Source organism: Aphelocoma coerulescens, chromosome 15, assembly GCF_041296385.1.
Source record: "Aphelocoma coerulescens isolate FSJ_1873_10779 chromosome 15, UR_Acoe_1.0, whole genome shotgun sequence".
In the NCBI taxonomy this organism is placed as follows: domain Eukaryota; kingdom Metazoa; phylum Chordata; class Aves; order Passeriformes; family Corvidae; genus Aphelocoma; species Aphelocoma coerulescens.
The window spans coordinates 10,566,707-10,594,553 of record NC_091029.1 but is presented as its reverse complement, the minus strand read 5'-3'; the positions used below and the strand labels follow the sequence as shown (position 1 = coordinate 10,594,553).

Here is a 27,847-nt window from a genome sequence, read left to right as displayed (position 1 = left end):
AACTTCACGAGGCTGTGGAGCAGCAACATCACTGAAACAGCCCAAAGCCCCCTTCTGCCCTTCTAGCTTGTGAGTTTAGGAAATGAGTGGGACTGACCTGTGAGCTCAGGGAGGACGGGGGCACTCGGGAGAGGGGTCCGCTCTACACGGAACTCTAAAAACGAAATGCAAGACAGCTTAGGAACTCATCAAATGCCCCAAGGGAGACCCCGCAGAGACACAGCAGCCGGGGTCTGCTGGGGGAGCAGTCTGCAACCAGACTGTGACCAGGCCAGTGTCTTCTTTAAACTGATTTATAACTGGTGCTGAAAGGTGCTGGACTCCTGCCCTGAAGGCTGAAAGGATCCATTTATCCTTGGAATAAACGTGGCCAGGGCAGGGCAAGTTCAAGCTTCAAAGTACAGCCTCAGGTCTGCCCTGGAGCGCTACTCTGTGACCCAGCCAATCTGACCTGTCAGCGGCAAGGCTAGTGGGTGCTCAGTACGTGCCACACTCAGCCTGGCACAGGTTTACAATGAGGGACTTGAAGCCACTACAGCTGGATTCATGGAGAGCTTCCGGACAGCCAGGAGGCAACAGCAACTTTCAGCCAGTCAGCCTGGGCTCACCTCAGGCGAAGGGGAAACTTCTCATTCCCAGCCCCAATATCAAAACTTCATATATCAACCATCACACTGAGGGATGGAGTAAGGAAGGGATGCTCAGAGTTGCCACATCTCTAGAAAACAGCAATAGCACAGTGTGTCCCTTAAATGTGCTCTGCCTCATTTCCCGGCCTGGCAGAGAGCGGGAGGGAGGAGAGGCCCCACAAAGCTCTGAGCAGCTGCGGCACAGCAGGTTCCAGCCATTGATCTCAGAATCCATGTTCTGAGCACATGGCAGGGGTGGGAGCTTGAAACCACCCAGTTTGCAGGGGATCTGGCCAAGCAGATGCTTTGTGAAGGTGGTGAGTGGTCCAGGCACTGTTCACAACACAACTGCAGTGCTGCAGGCCCTGCCTTTTGCATGCCCAGGAGTTCCCTGGCACATAGGGTTTAACATTCTGTTCTACTTCCAGAGTGGTGGCAACTCTGGTAAAGAGAGAGAGACACACACAAAGGCGGTGAGACAGGCAGAGCTGCAGGGCCCTTCTGTGTCACAGCAGCAGCCCTATGGAGGAAGCCAGCAGAAATGGTGTCAGAGCAGCCTTGGGCTTTTCCTGCTACTGCAGTGTGAGGATAATCCTAATGAAGGACAGGCTGTTCCCACCTATTCCGGGCTTCTCCCATCCCCCTTCCACATCCATCTCCAATTTAAAGAAAGACCAAACAGGGGAAGAAAGGGTGAAAGGGGCAAAGCCTGGGTTATAGATCATGCCAGAGGCTCCCATCACCTGAAGGCAGACCAAAAAACAGAGCAGGGAGTTCCACTCACCCGGAAACTGGTAAGTGTAACCAGGTGCAATGCCAGTGTAACTTCGACTCGCGTAGGTGGCAGCTTGGAAGCCTGGATAACCTGGGGAAGAGAAAAGGACTCTGTTACTGCAAGCTGGCAAAGTCTGTGCCTGCAGTACCTGGCTGCTCACGAGCAGCATGACCATCCTTTGGCATTAGACAGCAGAAAGAGGGGTAACAGCAGAAGCCCCAGGAGAGTGCTGGGCAGAGCGCACAATGCATGCGAGCCTGCAGAAAAGTTTTAGCAGGCCTTTAATTTTTCCTTGCTCCAAACATGTAAGGACGTGGAGATTTCCTTCTCAAACTCACAGCTCCGCAGACTAAGGCTTTCTGATACATCAGCTGGATTCACAAACCGGAGATCAGGGTGGAGGGGGCATCTGAATGGCTGAACAGCTCTGAGTCACTTTTGCACCAGAAGGGCTGGTGAATGCAGGTACAAAGAATATTTCTTCCTGGCACAGGCAGGAGCACAACTCCTGCTGTTCTCTGGGAAGCTGACCACCTATAGGAACAAGCCTGTAAGAATGCAGAGCATTGACTCACAGATTAATATTTGATTTGAGATCTCCCAAGACATGAGTCTGGATTTCCCAGTGACTCAGTTTGAATCTTGCTGCTTTAAAATCCACATGGCTTAGAAAAGGCAAAATCCAGAACCACAGGCTGGAGATTTATTTTCCTTCAATAAGTCAAGTGAAAACATTGGTGGAAAAATGCCCTTCTGGGGGTTTTGTTCAGTGACTAACTGCTACTCAGCAGGCTTAGCACTGAGAGCCAGGCTGAGTACACCTTGCCCAGCAACACCAGCAATGATCCTGAGCAAACAGTACTCTTGGGTCTGAGCTCCAGTGAAAGTGGGAAGAGAGAGAAGCCAGGACCAACACTCACACTGGAAGGATCATGCTGACTCTCAGATCTAGGCATGAGGTTTTGTAGACCTGGAAAATGAGGCTACAAATGACTCTTTTTTTCATTTTTTAATTTTATCTGAATGCTTCTGCCTTGGGAGCATTGGTAGACATGATACCCAGCCTGCTTGTCACCAATTTCTCCTTACAAGACAGTCCCATGATAAATGTATAGCTTTCCCTGCAATACTAGATATTTGCTGTACCTGAGAGGGAGGGAACAGGGTGAAACAACACTGAACTAGAACTTTAAAGGCATTTTAACAGTCTTTAAATGGCAGAGGGGACATTTACGCAGACCACTGTTTCAAGTGGAAGCTCAGGGGCTCTTTTAATCAACTAATTCATCAGCAAGCCTGTAGAAGTATGGAAGGAAGATGCCTGGGTGCAGATTGCTCCACACTCAGCTCTGCAGTTACATCCTATTCCATATAAAAGGATTGCTGTCCATGTGCCACGGCACTGCGGGACCGTGGAGGAGCTGCCGAGAGGCAGAACTGCCCCGCAGGGGCTGTGCCCAGCCGGCCCGGCTATCGCAGGACCGGCCGGGCTGTCGCGGCAGCGGTGGCACGTTTGCAGTTTTTCCAGATGCCAGCAGAGGGCAAGTTGCGATCGCGAACAGGTCCCGGCGCCCCCGCAGCGCCGCCGGCCCCGCACGAGGAGCGCTGCCCTTGCCCACCGGGCTGCTCCCGGAATAAACCTCTAAGCTGCTGCCTGGCACGGCCGGCAGCGGGGGAGCGCGGGAGAGCTGTTCGGGGGCTTACCCAGCATGCCGATCCCCAGCATGAAGGCATCCATCCCGTAAGGCATGACTCGGGACCGCCCTCGTGCAGAGCCCGTTGGAGACATCACCTCCTTCGGCTGAGCTTTTTTACACTCAACCTGCCACAAGAAAGTAAGGATCAGGCTCGCCTGTCACAGGCTGGATCACAGGCTGTCACAGGACACGGCCAAAGAGCACAAGCAGACCAGGCTGGGCTGCCTGCATGACAGCACATCCCAGCTCCAGCCACCTCCGTCATCCCGCTCCACTGCCCTTCCCTGGCATCCCTGTCCCCAGCCTGCATGGTGCCAGCCTTCCTTCTTGCTCTGCAGCCACCACAGGCAATGGGGAGCTCAAACATTTTTCTTCTCCTCCTAGTGTTGCCCTTGATGTTCTACCTGACCCTGCACCAGGGTCTCAAAGCCTTATTTTCCTCATTTCTGAATAAAAGTAAAACCTGTCCCCTCCCAGGCCACCACGAGGTTTTGTGTAACTTCTAAACCTCCAGGCGCAGCACAATTCCTTGTTTAATTAGCTCTCCTCCTTGAGAACTCAGTATTATGCTTGTTCACCTCAATATGGTGACTTTCTTCCCCAGACTGACTGCTGTGATTTTTGGGAAAATACTCGATCTGATTCCCCAAAGCAGAGAAAATGCATCAGGACTCAAGTGCCTCACACCCGGCCCCTGTGCCACTGCCCTGCTCTCTCCCCCGCCTCTGTTCCTGCTCCCCCAGGTTCTGCCCCAGACACTCACCATTTTGTTGTTGATCTCATGGAAATGGATTTCACACACTTTTTCCACAATGTCTTCACTTTCAAATGTGACAAACCCAAATCCTAAAGAAAAAGCAAAACTCCCTGATCAGGTCAGAGCTCTCACAGTTTGAACCCTCTACTCACAGTCTTTTACTAGCAGGAGAAAAGTACAGTACAATCAGCCCTTTTGAAAACAGCTGTCACTCATCTTCCCTCTCCAGCAAATTCTGCTTTTATGCACAAGAACAGGACTGTCCTCTTACAGATTCTCCTTGCCTACTCCCCCTGTACTTCCCACCCACTCTGACCCACCCAATTGGTCTCAAAAATAGGTTGTTTTTTTTTTTTAACTTCGCTATTTGTGAGGCAAACCACATGGCTGGTAACACTGGGGAGATCTGGGCAGATGCTCACACAAAGAGTCGGTGGGGAAACCAACAGCTGCTTACCAGGACATCACCACTCTCACTAAACACACCCCACCAGCAGGAACATCCTGCAGTTCCCTCGCAGGCACTGGCCATAAAGCCTCATGTGAGCAGGCACAGAGCAGCAGTGCAGCTGCATACAGCGAGGCAGATATAGGCACAGTGATTTGCAAAGTTTCACCAAAGTAAGGTTTGTATCTAGGGTAAGACAGGACAGCATGTTCCTGGCCCCTGGCCCACGCTCACACCTCCTTTCTCTCACCAACCCCTTTGCTGACAGTTTTGGCAAAGCCCATCTCGGGTGGGCAGACTGAACTCCTCTCAGCTGACTGCAGCTGTTTCTGGAGAACTGAGGCAGGTGGGAGGATATCTTAAAGCTTGCCGTGCAAGCAAGCTGGGATTAAGCAGAGCTTTCCGCTTTCCAGAACTGGCCAATATCGTGGCGCTGTAAAATAACATTTAAAAGCAGATGGGAATCCACTGCCCAGAACCCCACCTTTTCTCCACACTGCCAGAAACACCTCCCAATAAACTCCACCATCTGTCTGTGCCCAGGTAGTTTCACAGCCTTCACCTCAACACCCACAAGCAGAGGAGTTCAGGAATTCAACAGCAAAACCCTGATGTCAAAAGCAGACCCCCACCAGGCCTGCTGTGCCCTGGGCTGAGCCCCTCACTGTTGACACAGTGGCTGGCAGCTCTCCCTGCTGCTTCCCAAACACCTAACAGCTCTGATTGGACCAGTGATTGGAAGGCACCCATGGGGGTGCCTTCCAGTCACTGGTTCCTCCATGGGTCACATGGTGGAACAGGGGTTAACGCTTCTTCCCTTTCAAGATGAAGCTGGAACAACAACCTCGGACTGCCAAGGCCTGGCAGTCAGAGTAGATTTAATGGCTTTAGAAAAAAGCAAAAATCTGAAAGGCACAGAGTGTAGCAAGAGCAGAAGGGAGAGTTCCCTCACTGCTCTGGGAGCAGAGGTGCTTGGAAGTGCTTCAAACAACCAGATAGCAGCCAGCACAGGGCTGTTACTGACCCTGACTGGGAAGAGGCTGAAGCTAAGTTTGCAGGTCAAGTTGTTGCCAATAAATCTCCAAGTTGGATGCAAGTGTCAAGCCTTGCCACCCCACCAGGTAGCTGGTCTGAGGACTCACCAGGAAGGCACGGATGCCCACGGATGGGCTGGGTCCAGATAGCACAAATAGTACAGCCTTGCTCCCATCCTGTAACCAGACTCCACCAGCAGGACTCAGGTAAGAGAAGGTGACCTGGGAGCATAAGTGGGCTCCAGGCCGAGGAAGGGGTGAGAAGCAGGCACTCTTCAGGCTCTCGTGTCAGCTTTCCCAGAGCTCACATTACTCAAGGTAAGATACACACTGCGGGCTGGAGCCACAGAGGTGAGCACACAGAGGAGGGGTCTCGTCTCACATAGCTGCAACTCGACAAGTTTACAGCACAGGAAATGCACTGGACAAAAGCTCTCTGTGCTGCAAGGGCCACTGGTAAAGGATGCAGATGCAAAAGAATGGGGCGACTGGAGGCAAGATAAAGAGCAGCTGTGACCCGCATCCCCTGCTGCTGGGATACAGACCCCTCCCTAGGCAAGGCAGGAGGCAAACTCTCTGCAGTAACCTCTCCTAGGGCCAGAAGACAGCTCTCACCTCGGTGTCGGTTGGTTGTCTTGTCAAACATCAGCATAGCATCATCCACCTGCAAAGAGAACGGCTGCAGTCAGATTATTACTGCTGCAATGAGCATCCTCCAACACAATTGTTCAGAGCTTCCCTGGCCTCCCCAAACCTGAGGGGATCAAGATGAGAAATCCTGTCCCCAAGAAGGAAACAGGGTGTGCACACATAAGCTACTACACCAGGCACTTCCCCAAACCACAACTAGCATGGTCCCGGTCCCTCCACCAGCCCGGGGCAGGTGCTGCCAAGCTGAGCCCCCTCAGCCCAGCCCCTGGCAGCAAGAGACATGGATTGTTTGCCTGTGGCTCCAGCCGGGGGCCAAGGAGCAGGGAGGGCATTGTTCCCAAATCCCGGCCTCAAAGGAGAGGAGAATCAAAGGGGGGCAGAGAAGCAAAGCTGGAGAGGGGAGAGGAATAAGGGGCCTCCCAACGGCAGGGGAAGCAGAGGTCTCAGACAACAGAGCCTGCCTGGGAAAGCTGGGAAGCACCCCCACCCCCACCCCAGAGGAGCCTTTCCTCTAAGTGAGGTTTCCCACTGCTGGAGGCCGTAATTAGAGCAAATTTACTGCAAGGCCTGAGCGGGGCTGCCTTCCCGGGGGGAGGGGCGGCCGGATCCCATCCCCCAGCCGGCCTGGGGCTGCTCTCCTTCCCGGCACATCGCCGCCTGGTGCCACTTTTCCCCCCATCTCCCCGCGGGTGTTGCCTTGCCGAGCCGCATCCGCTCCACAGGTCAGCCCGAGCAGGGTTAAAAAATACACTTCAATCCCCTCCATGTAAGCCCCAGTGTAAACCTGTCCCACTGACCCATCCCTCCTCTAATACCACTGCCTTAATCCGATTATGAAACTGGACGTGCAAGTGCTCAGGGGAGGTGGCAGCAGTCTCCGGCCAGCAGCTGCCCTGGCCCTCCTCCTTCTCCATGTGAACAGCCGTTCCCCGAGCAGCAAGCCCTGCACACCCAACTCCACAGGATTACTCCCTTGCCTCACCCAGGGAAGTATCTGTATTGCTACCTCCTCCTGAACAGTCACTGGAGAGGGTGGAGTACTGCCCATGCCCTGGCACAGGCAGCCACAGGCTTTGCCAATGGAGAGCCCAGAGCCCCAGCCAGGAAAGGGAGAGGGTCCTACCCTCAGCCCCCCAGGACAACACAGGACACCCAGCTCCACCTCACGGATGGATGGAAGGAGCCTTTCTGCCATTTCCAGTACCATCATAAGCAGACAGAGATCATATTTGATGCCCTTGGCCTTGTCTAACACATTCACTCCAGGTGACAACAAACAACCTGGCTCCCGCTCATCTCACATGCTTACCATTCTGGCTCAGCCTTCCTCAGCCAAGTAAACAAACACCTGAGAAACATGCCAAGCATCGAGGCTGGAGCCACAGGGGACATAAGCCTGGACACAGACCCGAAGCAACTCCTCAGCAACTTCCCAGGACACACAGTTAGGGAAATGGGCACTGAGGGCAGCTCCTCACACTGTCATTCCCCATTGCCACTTGTTCCTGCATCTGCACTATCTCCCTTCATGGTACAACACAACTGTGATGTGCTGGAGGGAAACCCGATGTGGTTGAAAAATAGTTCAAGAGGTTTTATTATCTGGTTTTGTTCATTTTAAAATTTAGATCCATTCCCCCATCCAGTTCACAAGAAGGCTGGAGAAATAGCTGTTCTCCTCCCCACTGGGACAAAGCTGTGACAAAGGCACTCTGAGGCAGTGCCACTCCCAGCTCACGTAGCTGGAGACCACAAACCCATCACAAGGAGAAATGGGCACAAGAAAAAAAAAGTGTCAATGAGCACAGGACCACTGCTGACTTAATCTGCCAGACCAGCCCTCCTCTCTGCAGAACCTGGGAAGCAGGAGCAACTGCAAGTGGCAGAGCCCAGTGCACATCCACACAAACCCATGGCACAGAAATATCCCAGGCAATGGCCAGGCACTGCCATAGCACTCAAGCACTCAGACAGTATATCTGCAACTGCTTCATCCCAAACCACACCGCATGTTGTGAGGAGAGCTGTAGCTTTCATTCTTCTGAGCTTTTTCCTACAGCTCTGCTTTGAGATCAGGTGTCTACCCAGCACCCCAAAATGTACTTGCCTTGCAAAAACATATTTATTTTAATACATGTACTGTATTTGACAGCTGTTTCCTGCAAAACTAAATCTTATACAGCTATGTAAGTGTGTGTGTATATATATATATATATGTGTGTGTGTGTGTGTGTGTGTGTGTATATATATATAGGTGTATATACATATATTTAACTCCGGGGCTTCAACTCTGTGTATGGCTATAACTGATGTATTTTATTGCCAATAAAACCTACACATGACCATCTTTACGTCTCCTTTCAAGGCAACCTGAGAGCTGAGTTGGGTGGTCTCAGCACACACCTGTGAGGTAAAGCAGGGCCCAGATCCCCCCTAACTCTTGCTACAGGGGATACATCTCATACCACACACAACCTGGGCAGACCCTCAAACTGAGGGACCGCATCCAGCACCCACCAAAGCTGTGCCTGCACTGACTCTACAACCACCACCAGCCATAACTGGGCAGCTATTGTGGTGGTGAAGCACCACGCCCCCCCCCCTTCCCTCCCCACCCGCCACTGCCGCGTTGGGCCTTTCCCGGCTGGGTCGCGCCGGGCCCCAACAAAGGCGGCCGCCGGCGGGGCCGTCGCGATGGCAACGCGGCCGCCATGGCAGCTGGGGCCCGGATTAGCGGCTCACAAAGCCGCCCCGCAGCGCTCGGTGCCCGCGGCCTGTGATGGGCTGCGGGAGGGCACCCAGTGGGGGCCTCCAGCACCCCAGGACAGGCAAATCGGCATTCTCGAGGGATTCATCGCATCGTTCCAATCCCGCTGCTGTGTGCAGGGACACCTTCCACCAGGTTGCTGCAAGCCCCATCCTACCTGACCTTGAACACTGGGATGGGGCAGCCACAGGTCCTCTGGGCAACCTGTGGCACGACCTCATGAACTTCACAGGGTAGAACTTTATCCTAAGATCCAATCTAAATCTACTCTCTTTCAGTTTTAAGCCATTCCCCTTTGTCCTGTCACTAAGTGCCATTGTAAATGATCACCCCCAGGAACCTGGTACCTGGAGCTAGAGGAATCGAGACAGGATGACTTGGTGCTCCCTGCTCTCTCCTCTCTAGACCCTAAGTGTTTCTATGCCTCCCCTAGATAAGAAGGAAAAAAAGAGGAGTGATTTTATTTACATGCTTTCTGTCTGGGCTAAAATGTGTTTTTCAAAAGCATCTATCCTAATTTAAAGGCCTTAAGTGGTGGCAAATCTAAGACACACTCAGGCTTGTGGCCTGAGGGTTACCTACAAACCTTCATGCAAAAGCCATCCAGCAGCCTGGACTCCCCTGTCCTCAGAAGCAAAGCATGATCTCCCCCTGAAGCCAAGATCCAAACTGAGCTTGCCACTGGATTCTCAATCACTGACTACAAATCACCCCTGGGACCCTGCCACCGTGAGCTTGAGGAATCAAGACAGGATGACTTGCTGCTCTCGGCTCTCTTCTCTCTAGGTCCTAAGTGTTTCCATGCCTTTCCTGGACAGGCAGGAGGAAAGAGGAGCAATTTTTCTCCTGACAGGTGCTAAAAAGCTGTGGAGCCACTTGGAAGAAGGGTGAACAGAGTTACAAAGCCCTTTCCTCAGAGGGCAAGTCCCCTGAAGAAATGCTTTAAAAGGGCATCCTTAACAGTTCCTTTTCACACAGTCCCAATGCAATTCCAGAAGCAGTACTGGACCCAAATGACCTGGAAAGTCTGTCTGAAAAAACATTTTCTGAGATGAGGATAACCATCACGACTGAAGCTTTAGCACCTCTCACTTAAAGGTGCCATAATCGTAAATGATCCATCCAGCCTCGGCCAAAATATCTGGGGTTTTTCAGGGGTTTAATCCCAGTCTAATATCTTTCAATTTTCCTGTTTCATTCCTTGTTATCTGCTATGGGGGAGCCAATGACATCCTCATGCAGATTTAAAAATTAATAATTTCCAATAACAGCTTGATCAGAAATGGTGGATGCACTTTCACAAGGGTAGATTTTGAAAGTTGTAAATATTCAAAGTGTTTGTGGAGATGCACATTTTCCACCTGAACTGCAAATAACCATGGCTGAGCTGGTCCTAGAAGGAATCATGGCAACATACTTGTAGTAAAGTCAGGCAGAAAAACAGTAACTGTTGAGACAGGTTCCATACGGAAAATATAAACAATTATCTAGAAACCACTCAGACATCTTGTCAAGAGACACATAGCATTAACACCCCTGTGTGGTTCTCCCAGCTACACCAACAGGACAGGCCAGTTGCAAGGAGGAGGATGCATGGACAGAGAGCCTGGCTCCAAGGAGCAGGTGTCCTGTGCCATTAAGACCCTTCTTACCCCACTCTGTAGACCACTCTCAGAACTCTGGGAATGAGACTTGGCCAAGGGGACAGAGCCTGCTCCATGCCACAGGTGAGCAGAACAACCTGTCCAGGTGTTCCTGCCTGCTCTCACACAGGCACCTGGCAAATATCAGATGAACCCCAGAATGACCATTACTGCTACAGTGTTTTCTGCTATGTGCCTGCCAGATGCAGAGCACAGAGAACCCTTTGTTCCAGAGGCACTGTTACCACAGGCCAAACTGCCTACTGCCACAAGAGAGGTGATCAGATTCCCCTTCTCCTCCCCTCCCCATCTGTTCATGGCAACCATGTTAAGTGTGAGAATTTACATAAATTGCCCTCTGATCTATGGAAGAAAATCTAAAATCCAGTTTGGAAATCCATAGCAGATTGACAAGTAGCTTTGATCCCTGAAATTTCCAGAGAGGAGCAGATTAAGGATTAATTAATTAACATTCTCCCAATCCAAAGTGAGGAAAATCATGCCCACTGTATGCACAGAAACAAGTCTTCCTTGAAAGACATTTGCCATCAGTATCTGAAGGTTCTCCCATTAGTCAGCACAGAAAACTCATTTCATACACCCAAATCAACCACCCCATTTTTCTGGCAGGAGTACATGAATACGCATTTGTAATAGACCTACAAACCCTCATAAGATCCAGCACCTCAGATACTGTGATTTTCTCTCATTGGAACAGTAACTGCCATCACCCCAATGAGATCTCAGGACCTCTCAGGCAAAGGGTCCAGAATTTGGATGTAGTATTAGATGGCAGCCCAAAGGTCAGAACCCCCCTCAGACCTTAGATCATTTTTCTTGTTTGCTTCCAGGGTATTTTTAGAGAGGAAATCTCTGGGCAAGAGCTGCCTCACAGAGAGGCCAAGCTTTCATGACCAACTCATCCACACACAATTACCTCAGGCCCATCGAGAGATGTAGACTGGTTTTAAGCACTTTCCAAGCACCCTTGGTGCTGCAACTGATTAGTGAGTCATGCAAAGACGCAATTGTGAATGTATTTCCTGCACTGCTGCTTCACCAAATGCAAAAGCATACAACAAAACCATGAGTTCAAACACCTGATTTGGGTGCAGGCCCCCATTTCTTCCAGGACCTCTGCACTTCCAATTTCTGTAAAGATCAGCTTCTCTCCTGATGACAAGCAAAAGATTGGCTGCACTAAGTTAGAGCAGAGCTCTGCTTTACCCAAAACCTCCCAAGATATCAACCAACAACAGACAACTTTGGAAGAACATAAAGATAAGGCAAGAATATTACCGTAGATCCCAGAACACCACATCCCCTTCCAAGCTATTTGTGATTTGGAGATTTTCTGAATTCAAAGGGGTGTCTGTGTATGTTAAAAGACCTTCCATGAATTTGCCCAAACATTTTGGAGCTTATGTAAATTTTAGCAACAACATCCTGTGGCAAAGATTTCACAGTTTATATATGCTCCATGAGAAAAATACTATTTGTTCTAAGCCTCCTCCTACCTTGCAATTTATATGACTTTCTCTACCACAAAACTTCATCAGACCAACTCTTGCATTAGAAAGATGATCGGAGTTTTTTTCAGTTTTGATTTGACACAAATAACCTTTCTTACAAGATCAGAGACCCAACAGTCCAAAGAAATTACTCTGATGGACAATCCCTTTTCCTCCCCAAAAACAATACAGAGCAACATTTTCCCACAGGTCAAAGTAGAAAAGGAGAAAGCTGCAACTTGAGCTCCTCTGGCATTTTCATACATGTTGAACTAGACAGAGGACTAGCTGTGCCTGAGGTGGTAGGTGCAAGACACCTTCCTCCTCTCTTTGTGTTGCAGGTTTCAGTGAGGGTGGTAGCCTGAATCTAGAGAAGCTGTTGAAGTAATTCCTTGTGCTGTCTAAAGATCTTCAACGCCATCCAACTTAAGCCAAACTACTTGGCTACACATACTGTGAATGAAAGTCTTTCCAGGACTTCTGTCCTACAGTTGAAAAAATAATCTCCTTTAGAAAGCATGTGCATGGCCTGAGCTTGCATCTCAGAGAGATTCAAGTTTTGGAACCAGAGAAGTGTTTCCTAGAGATCCCACTATGTTCAAAGTCCTTGCGGCTGCACCTGACAAACCACAGCCAGCTTGAGGTCACTTCTCAGTCTCTCTCCCTGTACTAAAAAAAAAACTTTGTATTTTCTTTCTCAGGAAAACAGCAGCCCATATATTTTAGTCAGAGTTTTGGACAGGAAAAAAAACCCAAAGTGATTCTTCTTTGAAGCAGAGACTCTCACACTGTATTTGGGATCTTCTTTGAAGCTTCACCTTTTGTGCCTGTTAAAATCAAGTATTTTGATATGAAGAACTGGGGTACCAGCCTCTCCCTTTCTTGCTTTATCACTAAGTAATACTCATGGATTTCTTTTTCACACATTTTCACCCTTCTTTTGCCACTTCCATTTAACAAAGTTGAGAGAAGGTTTTGGACACAGCAAAGAAAGAAAACAAAACAAAACAAAAATAAAGAGAAAAAGCAGAAATGCCAAAATGGAAAAATCAGATTTGGGAATTTTGTCTAATGAAATAGAAAACCATTTCCTTTGCAGCCCAACTAAACTTCCATTTTTTCCTGCTAATGGACGTAGGAGGTGTGCTGCTTCTGACCTGACACAAACCACCTTGGTAGACTTGTGAGCTGCAGTTCATGGATTTGAACTGGAGAGAACATTATGATAATCTAATTTGACCTCATCTGTTCTGCAGGCCATAGCACTTCCTCTTGTAATTCCTTCAGCATGTCCATGCTTTCTGTCTGGGCTAAAATGTGTTTTTCAAAAGCATCTATCCTAATTTAAAGGCCTTAAGTGGTGGCAAATCTAAGACACACTCAGGCTTGTGGCCTGAGGGTTACCTACAAACCTTCATGCAAAAGCCATCCAGCAGCCTGGACTCCCCTGTCCTCAGAAGCAAAGCATGATCTCCCCCTGAAGCCAAGATCCAAACTGAGCTTGCCACTGGATTCTCAATCACTGACTAACAAATCACCCCTGGGACCCTGCCACCGTGAGCTTGAGGAATCAAGACAGGATGACTTGCTGCTCTCGGCTCTCTTCTCTCTAGGTCCTAAGTGTTTCCATGCCTTTCCTGGACAGGCAGGAGGAAAGAGGAGCAATTTTTCTCCTGACAGGTGCTAAAAAGCTGTGGAGCCACTTGGAAGAAGGGTGAACAGAGTTACAAAGCCCTTTCCTCAGAGGGCAAGTCCCCTGAAGAAATGCTTTAAAAGGGCATCCTTAACAGTTCCTTTTCACACAGTCCCAATGCAATTCCAGAAGCAGTACTGGACCCAAATGACCTGGAAAGTCTGTCTGAAAAAACATTTTCTGAGATGAGGATAACCATCACGACTGAAGCTTTAGCACCTCTCACTTAAAGATGCCATAAATTGAAGAGATGAAGACCACTCATGGTGTCTGCGACACCCATGAAGGCAGGATTTTGGGAGACCTCTGAAACCTGGGAGGCCCCAGCACATCACAGAGAGCCACCAAAAGAGACTGTATCAAAATCATGTTTTCCATGAGTCACACCTGAAATTGAAGGCAACAGGCTTTTCTTAGCCCTACAAACCATACATTGGCACATTCAGAGCTCAGAAACCTAGAGCTGAAGGCTACAGAGGCTTTCCTCTGAAACGCACTTTCCTGCTGATCATGCTTATCAGCCATACCGAGCTATCTACTGGGGAGAATCTCCCAGGAAACAGTTCTCCTGGCCATGGGTGAATTATTTGAGGCTTAGCCTGGAAGATGGCTACAGGCCAGGAACAATGCTTTACACAAGAGCTCTGAGGAGTCTGTCATCTGAAGTGAACAGATGAGTCAGAAAACTCCCCCAAAACCATCAAGTCAATCTGACCAGCCCTAACCTCTCCCCATGAAAACTCCCCAGAGCCAAGGGGACAGGTGCTCCGGCCGCATGCAGGCTTGGAGCACTGGATGCTGTCTGGGACACTGGTTCTTCGGAAATGAATCGCACCGAGCTAGGCAGAACTCTCCCCTCTGCCCGCTCCAGAGAACAGTCTCACGCAACCAGTCCTTGCCAGTCTCCTGATGTCAGGACACCTCTCAGCACACAACCATTAAACAAGAGAAACATAACAGGATAACACCCCAAAAGAGCTGGAAAGGGCTGCTCAGACTAGAGCACCTGTAACTGCCTGTAAACGGAATACTTCATGACATGCTTCTTCTTTGAATTAGCAGGGATACAGTCAAGATTAAAAGGGGATTATGCCCAAGGCATTTTGTTTTCCTATCAAACACACCCATCAGCAGCACAGGAGAACTTGCAAGTCAAACAACCTTTAGACTGCACAGACACATGTGGTATCACCCTCAAGGATGCTACCACTTGTGTCTTGGGGACACAAGAGAATTTGCCTATTTCTTATAGAAAATGAAACCACACAGAGCTAACAACTGGAAAACATGGGGATATCTGACCACATTCTCTTAGGAGTGAACTTTGCACACGAGGACGTGCAAATTTGGCTTCAGAAGCTGAACAAAGGTTCTGAGCAGATACTTGTCCCAAACTTTCTGCCCAAAAGTTTCAGCAATATGGCAAATCTGGTTACAAAACTCCTTTTCCTTTCACTAATTAGTGTGCCTTAACATAATATCACCCTTTTGCAGAAAATTTCAAAAGAACATAAATACCAAGCCTTCATCCCCACACTGCAGTGCTTATGGTACTTCCCTCCATATCCATGATGCTATCAGCAACGTTCTGGCCAGGTTACCACCCACCAAACCATGTTCTTCCCTCCTAACTGGGCAGGAAGGTCCCAACAGCTTTGGCATCCAACACTTCCTGCCCCAAAGAGCAAACCCATGCACACCACCACTGAACAACAGTGAAACAGTCCCAAAGTCCTGCCACAGAGGTGACCACACTCAGCACTTGGGTACAATGATCCCCTTCAGTTCCTAATCCCATTAAAAATCTTGGGATACTTCAGTCTAATACTGCTGATATCGCTCCTGGGGATGCTGACAACCTCCTCAGCTGAAAGGTCACAACTGAGCCCCCTTCAATCCTCAGATTCGGTCCAATCTCACAATTCACACACCTGGCTGTCATGGACCATGGCACAAGCGACTTCCAGCCACAGTAGCCCACCCTTCCCTGAGCCACCTGCCACAGAAGAGCCAGACCAACACAAGGGACAGCCTTAGTGACAAACTTTCTTCAGCTGTACAAAACTTACAGCACCACTTGCCCAAGACTCAGCAGGAGAAGTTTCAGGACCAAAACACTTATTTTTAATAAAGGATTATTGAAAGATCAATCACAAGGTTTTGAGTTAAAAACAGGCCAAAATCAGAGGTTTGATAAAGCAGCCACTCTGTTAGGAGTGTCTACAAACCTTCCTCCAGCATTTGAACAAACTGCAAATCTGTGAGCCACAAGATGCTTCTGGATAGGGAAAAACTGGAAAACCATTTCCCATAGCCAAGGTCCTAGCAACTCTGGGAACAAGGATAAACTCTGTTTCAAATCATCACAGGGCAGGAGTCACTGGCTATAGCCCCTACAAGGACATTACAGCTAGCCAGCATCTGTAACTGACCTTCAATCTACTTAACCCTTGCAAAGGACTCAAGCTTCTAATCCCATCACAACAAAAGTTCAGAAAAACTCCTTTTGCCCCAGAAGCAACAGCTTTGATCCAACACCACTCAAGAGACTTACCTTCCCAAACTGCTCAAAATACTGTTTCACATCCTCCACAGTAGTGTTCACAGACAGACCACCCACAAATATCTTCTTCGTTCGGGTCACCATCTGGAAAAGGGAAGGACAGGAATTCACCAAGTAAACCCAGAGTGAGCAGAGAACGAGACTCAAAAGGCCACTAACTCCCCTCTGCTGCTGAAGCATTTTTCCCTTCGCTGCAGTTGAGCTTCCACCTTCTTGAAGCCCTCTGGCCAAACATGGCTGGCAGGTCTATCCCACACCACATTCATGCTCTTGCCCTCACAGATCCCATCACATGTGCCAGCACCCAGCCACCACCTCCTTGTCAGACAATTACCAGCCTCTTCCCTCACCAACCTGCCACTGCTCCCTTGGCACTGTGACACCACCCCAAATGCATGGGGCACAGCTGTCCCCTCCCCAGCCCTGCCACTTTGCACAGCCAGCCTCCTCCAGGCAACCCCAGAGGTACCTGCTCTGCTCCCAGGGTGGCAGGAGGCCTGCCAGCACAGGCAGGTTGCCTAGGCTCTGCCCTCCTACCCCACAAATTGCACAGCATTCCAGTCTGAAATGGAATAAGCCTCATTTCACTACCATTCCCCAGTCACTTAAATGGAGCCCAGTCAACACCCAGTTAAATCACTTTTGCCTCTACAAGAAGACAAAGACAAGATGCTTCTGCCACTTCCCACTGATACAGCTGGGACAAGGAAGAAAACTAACTACCCTGAGAGGGGCCATGGCTACTAGGCTGAGGCACACCGACATCCTTTGAACCAGCTCTCCAGCTGCATCCTCCCCTTAGCTGCTTGGCTACACCCCTGCTCTTAGAGGAACACATGGTCCTAATTACCCCAAGGAGCACAGGGCTAATCCGCAGCAATTCCCTGGCTTGGAGAGCAGCCCGTTCTAACACTAAAGCACCTTCTGTCACCAAACTGCTTAATGGAATTAACCCAATTCCTACCATGTGCTTCCTGGCTCCAGTTACTTGGGATACCTGCTCACCAATTGTTCTCAGTGCCTGAACCCCTTACTTCCCTCCCAGCACCAGTCTCCTCTTCCCTCTCTGCTTCTCAACACAACTTCTCCCCAGCTCTTTCACCCATAACAGCACTTGGAATACACTCTAAACTTTAAAACTCACATCCAAGAGCCAAGTTAAAGGAAGACCCAAAGCCTAAAGGCAGTCTCCGGCCTGCTGCTGGCTCCTCAGCTAAAAGTTCCTAGCTGCACACCTGGAAAAAGTTCCTGCCACTGTGCATTTTAATACCAGAGCCTCTTGCAGGTAAGTTCCAACACCAAACTCCTTTTGCCTTTTCCAGTGCTGAAGCACACAAGGACATTTCACAAAGCGAAATCCTTCTCCCCTTCCCTGCCATACACCTATTTATCACAGACAGGTGCACACACACAACATTCTTCCACCTGTGTCACATCACAGCATGGAGCTGTTCCACATCTCCTAAGGCCTGGAACTTCCAACCATTGTCTACAACTTCAGAAGGACTAAGTTCACCCTGGGCAGCATTTAATCCACCAGCTCTATCTAGTGCATCCTGAAGTACAACCAAGGGGCCTCCTGGTTCCTTCAGTGCCATGCAAACTCCCAGCACTGTGCTCCAGGTGATTCCTGAGCAAACCCCAGCGAGCAACTTTGTTGCATGCACTGGCCACCTTGCTCAGAAGGACAAGGTTCACCACCACAATTTTGCCCTTTGGGGCACAAGGGCTGCCCCTAGTGCTTACCTTGGGCTGTGCTCGGCGAGGGAATGCTACCTTCGGGTCAATCTGAAAGAGATGTGAGGAAGAATAGGTGAATACACTTTTCCTGCCTATTTATAGACAGGGTTTCCTCCATGTGTGCAGCTGTCTCTGCCCATGAGGCACCTTGCTAAAAACCCAAAGAATCTACCTGAGGTGCATAAAATGAAGCTAGCTGCAGACATCTTTCCGTCTTGGTAAAGTGTAATCCAGGGAGACTACAAGTCCCAGCATGCAGTGGTCCATCTCCAGCTGAGCACTGGGCAGATGCACTGAGAGCCCATCACATGCTGGGATTAACAGGCTGGGCTGCACCCTCTGGCTCGGCCTGCCCCTAGGTGCCTTGCATCACCAGCCTCATATTAAAAGTGGTTTCTTTTGCCTTTTTGCTCTCACCCTTCACTCTGCCTACAAGTACAGAGTTTACCTGGGTAGCAAGGAGACAGAAAAGAAGCAGCGCACAAACCCCCAAATGTTTCATCCCTTCAAACACAGACTGAAGCAATAAAAGGGCAGACAGGATGGCACAAATTAACCCGAGGAGCCCAGGCCCCCTGTCTGCAGAGGCTGCAGCCGCAGGGATCGTGCTGCCCCTCTCCCCAGCCCGCGCTGCACACAAAGCCGCAATGTCTCCCTCCCTCCCTCTGCGGGCTTAGCCTAGCCTCCATTGTGCCTGTTCAGCTTCCCTGTAAACCTGCTGCCGGCTGGAGCAGCCGGGTCCCAAGCCACCATCCAGGTGCCACACGTACTGCTGGGCTCAGCACGGATGAGCATGTGCCTACATTGGCCTCACACCACCACCAGCACCACCACAAAAGCTGGGACAACACTAATGCAGCTGCAAGCCAAACACCCACAACACCTTCTCTCCTCCTCAGCCACCACCTCTTTCTTTATAGCCTATTTTTACAGCAACTCCTGTACAGTTACATCACATCGGGGATGATCCAGACCTACAAATCAGCTTACAAAGACCTGTGGTAAAGGCAGGTTTGGCTCATCCCTGCACTTGGACAGGCTGCAGCTGGGAGGGCAGCCTGAAGCCGTTGTCCCATCAGCCCAGCAGCTCCAACAGCCCAAAAGGAAGCTGTGTTTCTCCAGCTCCTCTCACTGCTTTGTTCAGCTTTCCAGCCTGGCTGCCCTCCTGTCCCACATCCTTTTACTTGTCTCACAGCCACGGAGCTTGGCCCCCCCCCGCGCCCTTCCACCAGCTTCTCTCCCTGCCTTCCGCACCTCCATCCTGACTCACAGCTTACAACATAAATAAACCCAGCATGTAGGTAAACAGAGGCAAAAGTGAAGAGCACAAATAAACTCAAAAATAAACCTTCCTCCCCAAGCTCCAAGAGCCAGCTGATTAGCATACCCTCCAGTGCCTCCCTGGGGCATCAGAATCATCCAGGCCCTCCCCTCCCCACACACACACACCCCCACTGCTTCCTGGCTAGTGCAGACACCCACAGCGAATTCTGAGCACGGGGGACGGCAGGAGACCAGGAGGTTGATGGCAGATAATAAGCAAAAACAATAACCTACTGTCTTTTACTTCTCAGTCAGTGTCATTCAGCTCCTGCCAATAAGATGCTTTCATACTCAGCAATGCTAAGCTCAGCTTCATTTTCTCATTACCCCGAGTGTGATCAACTGGGCAGAGATAACATGTCCTCCTGGCTGAAGAGAGCAGGCAGTCATTTCACAAATTCTTCTGCACAACCAGCTATTGTTGCAGGTAGAGGGAGGCTGGGGTGACCGACTGCAAGCGCAGCCCTGGGAACATGCAGAGGGGAGTGAGTTTGGTGCCAGACTCAAGTTACTCAAACCGGACTGCTCCTTGGTGGCTGGAGTCCTTCCTAATTAAAGCAAAAGCACTGGTACCTTATTCCCTCACTTCTGGTGTTAAAACAAATAGCCCTGGAGGAGTTGTGTTTCAGTGTCACCCACTGACGTAATGGATCCTTTTTACAAACCCAGACAGAAATCTGCTAAGAGCATTCACAACTGCTCAGATTGTATCCAAAAAACAAAACTCCAGATCAGGCTGCTGTGAATGGAAGTTACCTGAGCTCAAACTGCTTCCAGTTCACCCCACAAGGCTTTGGGGATGAGGAATCCCACTGATGTCGCAAGTGTACCAACAGGCCAGCCAGATCCTGGGGGCCACCTACAGCCCCATTTCATAGCTCAGGTCACGTAACTCCTGTCTTAGTCCAGCTGCTATCAGTGTTCCAAAGCACAGGGAGGGCTGGGAAGGACCTGAGACATCAGGTCCGAGTTTGTTCGTTCATTGTACCTCTGCCACTACCTCCGCCCTGCTGGTCTGCACTGCCGGGGAGCTGCAGATCACTCCATCCACCACAAAAGACAAACCCAACAAAAAGTCAATGACAGCAACAAAGAAATGATGGGGTGACCCAGCACTGCCAAGTGCTCTTCCCAGAGCGTGTAAAGAAGCAGCTCAAGACAGCAGCCAGCTGCAGCTCTACAAAGTCACGCAAATCTTTTACCTTGAGAATGCTGTAAAGCCAATTTTCATATCAAGTATTTTCAAAAATAACCCTGTAGTCTGCTGCTATCCAGCTTACAAAAAAGAGGAGTCTGAAAAGGACAAGGCTGTCCCGAAGAATCAGGCCAACTGACTTCATTAGGGTAGGAAGAATCAGAAAACAATGAAGCAACAAGTTGAGCAGACACTGTCTATCAAATGCTGTTTGCCAGGAGACACCAACCCTCAAGAAAAGGCTGTCCTTACAGGACACCAGGCCTTTTTCTGCAAAGTTTCATAAAACTCTAAATTAAGATTTAGATGAGCTTGTGTCATTTAACCCATGACTCACGGCAGAGCCTTTCAGCTCAGCAGGGAAAAAGCATATGGAGGTTCCATGTGCTAAGACCAACCTCACAGGAGGCAAAACACCCCAGAACATCTGACCCAGCTGAAAACTGCCCTAAATAAAAAACGAGAATGAAGGGGGAGAAGGATCAAAGTTCCTAACAAAGGAGGGGCCTGGCAAAACTGTCCCCATTCTCCGTGCCGTGCTGGCGGGGCAAGCGGGCCAGATGCAGCAGGGAATTTCAATGGCTGGCCGGTCCCCACGTGCCCTGCGCCATGAGGCCCTTCTGTTCTCCTGCAGTGCCCACCATCCCTCCCCGCCCTCGTGGGCTGCACTGTGGGCTGCAGAGTGCCTTCGCACAGCCAGCAGCAGCAGCTTCAGGAGAAGAATGGACACCATGGGTTTCAGCTCACTCCTAGCCATGAAACACTTCCAGGATTAGTGCTACAACAGACATCCATCACTTGCCTTTCCAAGAGGAGTCTACGCCAGCCTATAGACTCACAACAGGACGAGCTGATCAGACATTGTGTTTACACAGGCTAGTAAAAAAAAAAAAAAGAGAAAAAAGAAAACCCTGGGTCCTCCTCAAAAGGCTTTACTGTAAATCCCCCTCAGAGCAAAACTCACTTTACATCACTCCTGGAAGAAGGAGAGCTAGGAGTCCTGGGGACCCAGACTCAGTCAGGAAGGCTGGGGTAGGTTTAACCAGGAGCTCCCGTGGGGAGGAAGGACCTGTGCACATCAAAGGGAGTGATCCAGGCAGTTAAACAGGAACAGACATAAATCTTGCTGCAACTCATGCTGTAAACCCTAAGAAAGAGGGTCTTACTCTCCCGCCCTCTCCTGCCAAGATAAAGACTAGAACGCCTGGGCCACGCACTGTAAGAAATAAAGCTGTGCATTTGGACTCCTCAGCAGCCCTTGCCTGGAGCTAGAACATGTCCCCTCACCACGCCATCCCCTTCCAGCCCCTGCCACTCCCCCATCCCTACCTTCACCCCCGGGCATCAATAAGGAAAAGGAATTCAGTGGAAGGCAAGTCACTAAAACTAAAGAGAAGGGACCTCCCACTCAGACATCTCCCCCCCACCCCTTGAAACAGCCTGCACATCTCCTGAGTGCCACAAATTCACAAGGCAGGACCCACCACGTTATGCCACTAGTCCAGTGAGCCACCAAATCTTTCTGCTGGCCCAGCTGGGGCTCCTCATCACCCCAACTTGCAGAGTGAGGGCTGGAGCCACAGCCACTCCAAGAGGCTGGTGGTGGCCCACATAGGCAGGCACTGACCACACTCGGAGACAATAAAGTCCTGAACCTCCATGACTGTTGCAAAAACTTTGCCTGGGGAAACCACAAGAGAGTCTCTAGGGTGCACAGCATGAAGGCTCTCTGCCGGGAAGGGGGGGCACAGGCCACCATGGCCAGGGAAGCAGGGCCTGGGCGCCAGGGAACAGCACCCCTGAGAAGTGATCAGTGCTCGGCAGCACACAGGATGAAAGGGCGGCTTCCCTCTCTCCAAACGTAGCCACATCTTATTTCCCGGGACAAATCCTCATCCCAAATGTGCTCAGGTGACCCAGCTTCGAGAGGGCTGGAGTCACTGCCCAGATGGGCCTTACAACCAACGGGTGAGAGGAAAACCATCACCAGGATCCACAGACCCACACCAGGAATCGGCACACGGTGAGCCCAGTGCTTGGGCGGCAGCTAGGCTACCCGCCGGCAACCGGCACAGAGAAGGGAACCATCGATCCGTATCAGGAATCGATAGTTTACAACCTCTAACTAGAAATCGAACACTACAGTCGACGGCTGCTCCGAGCACAGCCGCTCCGCCGGCAAATACACCCCCGAGATGAGAGAAGTCATCTCACCGTCTTGGAGTCCAGTTCATGTCTGGATTGGGCCAGGACCTTGTCGACGCCAGCCTGGTCCATGAACGTGACGAACCCGAAGCCCCTGAGCCCCGCAGCCCGGGCAGAAGAGGGGATGCGGAGAGAAGAGAGAAAGTTGGTTAAAGTGGCGGCCGGGCCGCGGGAGGGTCGAAGGGAGGCGCGGGCCCGGCCTCTCACCTGGATCTCTTTGTCAGCGGGTCCCGCATCACCAGGCACTCCTTCACCTCGCCGAACTGGCTGAAGTACTCCCGCAAGCCCTCTGCAAGCACAGCACCCACCGTGGATGTCCCGTCCCGTCCCGGTCCGGCCCGGCGCCGCCGCCCCCGCCCCAGCTCAGCCCCAGCTCCACCACCCCCGGCCCCGGCGGCAGGTGCGGGGCACCGCGGCGCTCACCTTGCGTGGTCTGCCAACTCAGTCCCCCGATGAACATTTTGCTGCGGGAGGAAGGGGAGAGCCGTGAGCGGGGCCGCGCCGGGGGGCCGTGGCGCCCCGCGGGGGTGGCGGCGGCGGCGGGGCCGCGCGGGGAGGGGAGGGCGCGGATCGGCCATGTTGGCAGCGGCACCGCCGCTGCTGCCGCCGCCGCGCCTGCCCGGGCCGGGCGGCCAGGGCCGGGGGAGGGGGCGGCCGCGGCCGGACCGGGGGGGGCGGCGGGGGCGGCCGGCGGCGGCTGCCGCAGCGGTACCAGGGGTCGTGCGGGGAGTCCGGGGAAGCGAGGCCGGGCTGGCTGCCGTCTGTCTCCATTCGGACCTCTTCTCCCTGCGAGGAGCGGCGCCGTACTCCCGGGGCAGATGAGCGCTGGAAAAGGGGCCGGACGGACAGGCCATGCTGCCCCCTCCCCCGACCCCTCTCCGCCGGGCGGGGAGGGAGCGAGGGAGGAGGGCCCGGCGGGCACAACCTGCCCGGCTCCTCCCACCCCCGCCGGCCCGCCGGCCGCCCTGCGCATAAAACCCGCCGGCTGCAAAGGGGCCGAGTGCTGGGAGCCGTGTTTGCACCGGGCTGGGGGAGAGCGTCCGACCCCGGGCGCGGTGGCGGCAGGAAGCAGCCTGGGAGCCCGTGGCCGCTTTGTCCTTGGCCGCCCCGCCCGCACCTGCCCCAGGGCGGCGGACAAAGGGCGGTGGAGCCAGGCCTGGCCCGGTGCGCTCGGGCTCGCTGCGGCGGACCCCGGAGACACCGGCCCTGTTCCTCCCGGTGTTTCGCCGCCGCCGAGGGCGCTTCCAGGTCGGGACCAGGACTGCCCTGCTCACCCCGGGGCCCCGACCGGGCAGCGGGGAGTCGAGGCACCTTCCCGGAGCCCTGGTACCTCCGTGCCCCCTGGCAGCCCACGGGGACTCTGCAGGGGTCAAGGGCTTCCCGGCCTCACCGCTTGCTGCCCCGCACGGGAGTGCCTAGGCTGCAGGACCCGGGGCAGAGCTGCTGCCGGGCACCGCGAAGCCCCGTAGAGCCCCGCAGCACCAGGTATGCACAGCCCAGCCGCTCTCCTCTGCCCGCGGCTCACTGGGAAGAGGGTAGGCTGGTCCCTAAGGCACTGCGCAGTTTCTTGGTCACTCAGGCTGACAGACTCGTGCCGAGCCCCAGCCGAGTTCCACAGCCACATAAGTTCATTCACATGCTGCTTCTCGAGCAGGTCTGTGTACTTTGCCTCTGCTCTTGGGCAATCTAGCCCGAGTGGCTGGAGGAGCTCAGCGAGGAACAAATGAAATACCTGTAAAGTTGGAGTCGAGAGCTGAAAGCTCGCCTGACTGCTCCAAGCATCACTCTGGGAGAAGGCACTTGTTTGTATCCGTGGCATATCAGAACAGAGCAGTGCCCAAAACCTCTGGTGACAGTGCTGTGAGCCCTTCCCGTGGCAAGAGGGTATCACTGGATCCCAGGCATGTGCTACTGTACTGCGAAATACTCCCCACAGGCATCCCTGACCCCGATCCTTCCAGCACGTGTCCCCCCTGTACCCTCTCACTGCTTAAAGCAAGGTATTGGTAGCTCAGGTCAGTGCCATCCTTGTTTGACCTGTCTTCTCCTTCTCTCATGACGGTTTTTCCCCTTCCCAATACACATCATCTCCTTCCTGGAGAGGAACTACACCTTTGTTTTAACAATATTTTGCAATAGTATATTTTGTTAGATGGGCTGCAACTCTGAGTTAAATTCATCCTCTGCCCATTAGCTCTGCCAAACCACCATTCACCCACTCAATTTCCTGAGCTGGGTCAGTGACCCTATCCTGTCTCCTGGTCCTGTGCTTGGGCACAGCAACACACTCAACACCAGAGACTTGGTAGCTGCCCCTGGGGACAGAGCTATGCAGCATCCCAGCTCCTGCTGCCACTGATCCAGGCTGAGCTGCTTCACCAGAATAACCCACTTTTCATTCCACAGGGCTGGAGTCATCACTTTGGGTGGAGGTGCCCTGAAAGGCAGCAGGGAAATATAAATAATGACATGCAGAGGTGGTACTGCAGCTGGCAGTGATGGGCAGGACTGTGGAGCCAGTGGAAGCAGTGGTGCTGAGGCATCCTAGCCATCTCCCCTTGCATGTCCTGAGAAACCTGGACAAAGCCGGGCTACCAGAGCCACCACCGCTGCTCTGCTCCTTCCTGACACCTGCTCTCTCCCATCTGGAGGGCAAATACTTCAAAGGGGGAACTAACTAACTCTTTCAAGTCACCTGGAATAGGTTTTATGTTCCATAATTGCCCAACCTAGGCACACTACTAATACCAATTAAAAACAAGAAAGAGGAAAAAAAAGAAGAGCTCAGTGATGAACTCACTAAAGGATGACATCTCTTGGTTTGCTACCAATGCATTATTATAATTTTAAATGTGTTATTTTTAAGGCAGTATAAGTCAGGCACTCTGAGGGACACTGTTAAAATACTTCATTGTGTCTCTTTTTTTTCATTATTTTTATTATTTATTCACTTTTTCTCCACTGAAATAATATTGGAGAGGGGAGAACAGGATCAATGTGAGTTAATATCTGTGAAGATCAGCGGAAAAAAACCTGAGCCTTCAGAAGATTTGGATGGAGGATGCGGTAGGGCTTGCATCACTGGCAATGACACAGTAACCTACCATGTAACTTATTCTGAGGTTGTTTACAAAACAAACACATGATATTTTGTATTTCCACCTTAGGACCCTGAAGTGCTTTGTAAGAATCAATTCATATATTTCTGTAATGCACAAGACAGTGGGTCTTGAAAAATCTGCTGATTAGTGACAGTAGGAAGCTTTCCTCACAGAGAAGTAAATATATAAAACATCCCAGACCTTATGATTAGAAAGATGATCTGCCGAATATAAAATAATGCAGCACTGTATTCCTGGGGCTGCAGACAGACAGCTGTAGTGCTTCAGTGGCTGCTGCTGAGAAGTTGCCAAACACCAGTGAGATTAACAAAACTGCTCAGATTTCTTGCTGCTATTCGGTGTCTCATGTGTGGTAGAGTGACACTATCAAAATCATGTCCACTTCCTGCTGAGGAGGATGATTGGCAAAGCTCTGCCCAGCACCAGTGGCAGACACTGGAGTTATTCATGGAGAGAGGGAGGTTCCAAAAGGTGGAGGTTAGGGGAGGGGCAGGGACAGCAGCCACCTCTTTTCCTCCCTCATCATATAAAGCTTAAGGAGAGACTGTCTTGGAGACCTGTCTCTAGCTGGGAGGTTTTGGCAGTCAGGAACTATGGTTTCATTTTTCATTTAGTTTGGACAGTTAATAAACAAATCTGAACTGGAATTAAAATAATTTTTGTAACACTTGCATTATGATGCTGAAGATGCAAACCTGGAAGGTATTAACTGTGGCTCCATAGGCAGCCTGGGGGCAATGCCAGGCTCTGGCAGTGGCTGCCAGTGGTGCTCACGCCTGCTTTGGGAGGAGTGCTGACCCTCTGGAAAGGCTGATGGCAAAATCTTGCTAGCCCATGCATGAGGCAGCCAGGGGTGTCTACCTTGAAGGGAACCCACTGCTCCAGCCACCTCCTGCCTGGCAGGAGCTGGCTTGGGGCAAGAGTCAGGCACACAGGCAGAGAGGAGCTATTTAGGGAAATTAAATTATTTAGATTCCATTCAGGTGGGGGGAGAGACAGAGTCAGCAGTAGGAAGAGACGAATGACTGCAAATGCACCAAGGATTTCTTTAGTTCATATAAGAAACCTCAGGGAGCAAGATTCATGGTGGGGGGGGGGGGGTGGGAAGACTTTACATGGTGCAGAGCACTGAAGTACAGAATGGGTGGGAGTACAGAAGAGGAACAGGGTGGCATGCAAAAGAAATATAGAAACATAGGTATTAATAAAGATCAGGAAAAAGGGGAGTAGGAAGAGTAAATAGAGACAACTGGGATAACTGGAAAAAGAGCGAGGGAGGAGAGAGGAGGAGACCACCCCAATTACCACAAAACAGCAAGAGGGATTGGAGCCTTAGGGGGAAAAAAAGGGAAAGAAGTCTGCAGGGGATGGAAAATAGAGCATCAAGAGAACTTGCAGCGTAGTAAATTCAGTGTAGGGATTCAGCATAAAATAGCAAAACCAGAGATCGCTGAAGGACAGTAGGAGATTGCAGGCTTCTACCAGCTGTCCTGGAAATGATGGCTAAGGGAAAAATCAGAGAGCCCTGCCTGCTATTCTCCCTCTCTACAAACTCTAAAAACTACTACGTGGCGTCTAGTCTCCATGATCCTATCTAAATCGGTCCAGCAAATGAGGGAGGACGCCCTGGCTGCTCAGCTCTAACACAGGAGCTGTTCCATGCACGGAGTGTGCCCAGCACCACACCAGCCCAGTCCAGGTGCCATCTCTCTGCAGCAGCCTGCAAAGGATCGCCCCTCCCCAAAGAGGAGCTGGAAACATTTTCATTTCCCAATATATATTTTTTTAAATCAAAGCTTTAAATCCAAAAATTGCATATGAAGTGACAGAAAGCAACAACAGATTTGAAAAATGAGACCTCCTCGAAAGTGCCCTGAGCTCCCCCTTCCCTCTAACCTCTTAGTTACCATTTGTCCCAGTCACTGCTTTCTGATCCTTTCTCCTACCTAACCTCTTCCCAGTCTTCACTTCCTATGGAAAAGGGACTTTCTTAGAGCATCCATGGTTAAGACGCTCTTCCCCAGCTGAGAAGCAGAGCATTGCCTCCTGCTCTTCCTCTCCTTACCTGGAAGGTCAGAGCTTCCCATGGTGGGA

General features: G+C 51.2%; 1 protein-coding gene across 2 annotated transcripts in view; it reads right to left on the bottom strand.

Annotated features, from left to right (window-relative positions):
- MSI1 (musashi RNA binding protein 1) overlaps window positions 1-23,493 on the bottom strand; it is a 30,280-nt gene extending 6,787 nt beyond the window's left edge. Inside the window, exons 1-11 of one of the 2 annotated variants that reach the window (XM_069030773.1) lie at window positions 23,344-23,493; window positions 23,055-23,095; window positions 22,839-22,920; window positions 22,641-22,725; window positions 17,915-17,956; window positions 16,160-16,252; window positions 5,956-6,004; window positions 3,865-3,947; window positions 3,109-3,226; window positions 1,414-1,494; window positions 98-154 (exon numbers count right to left, since the gene is read on the bottom strand). In XM_069030773.1, the coding sequence (XP_068886874.1) occupies window positions 98-154; window positions 1,414-1,494; window positions 3,109-3,226; window positions 3,865-3,947; window positions 5,956-6,004; window positions 16,160-16,252; window positions 17,915-17,956; window positions 22,641-22,725; window positions 22,839-22,920; window positions 23,055-23,095; window positions 23,344-23,402 (790 nt within the window). In that variant the 5' untranslated portion in view covers window positions 23,403-23,493. The remainder of the gene's footprint in view (window positions 1-97; window positions 155-1,413; window positions 1,495-3,108; window positions 3,227-3,864; window positions 3,948-5,955; window positions 6,005-16,159; window positions 16,253-17,914; window positions 17,957-22,640; window positions 22,726-22,838; window positions 22,921-23,054; window positions 23,096-23,343) is intronic. The other variant, XM_069030774.1, reaches the window with a different exon arrangement.
- Between the last annotated feature and the right edge of the window lie 4,354 nt (window positions 23,494-27,847).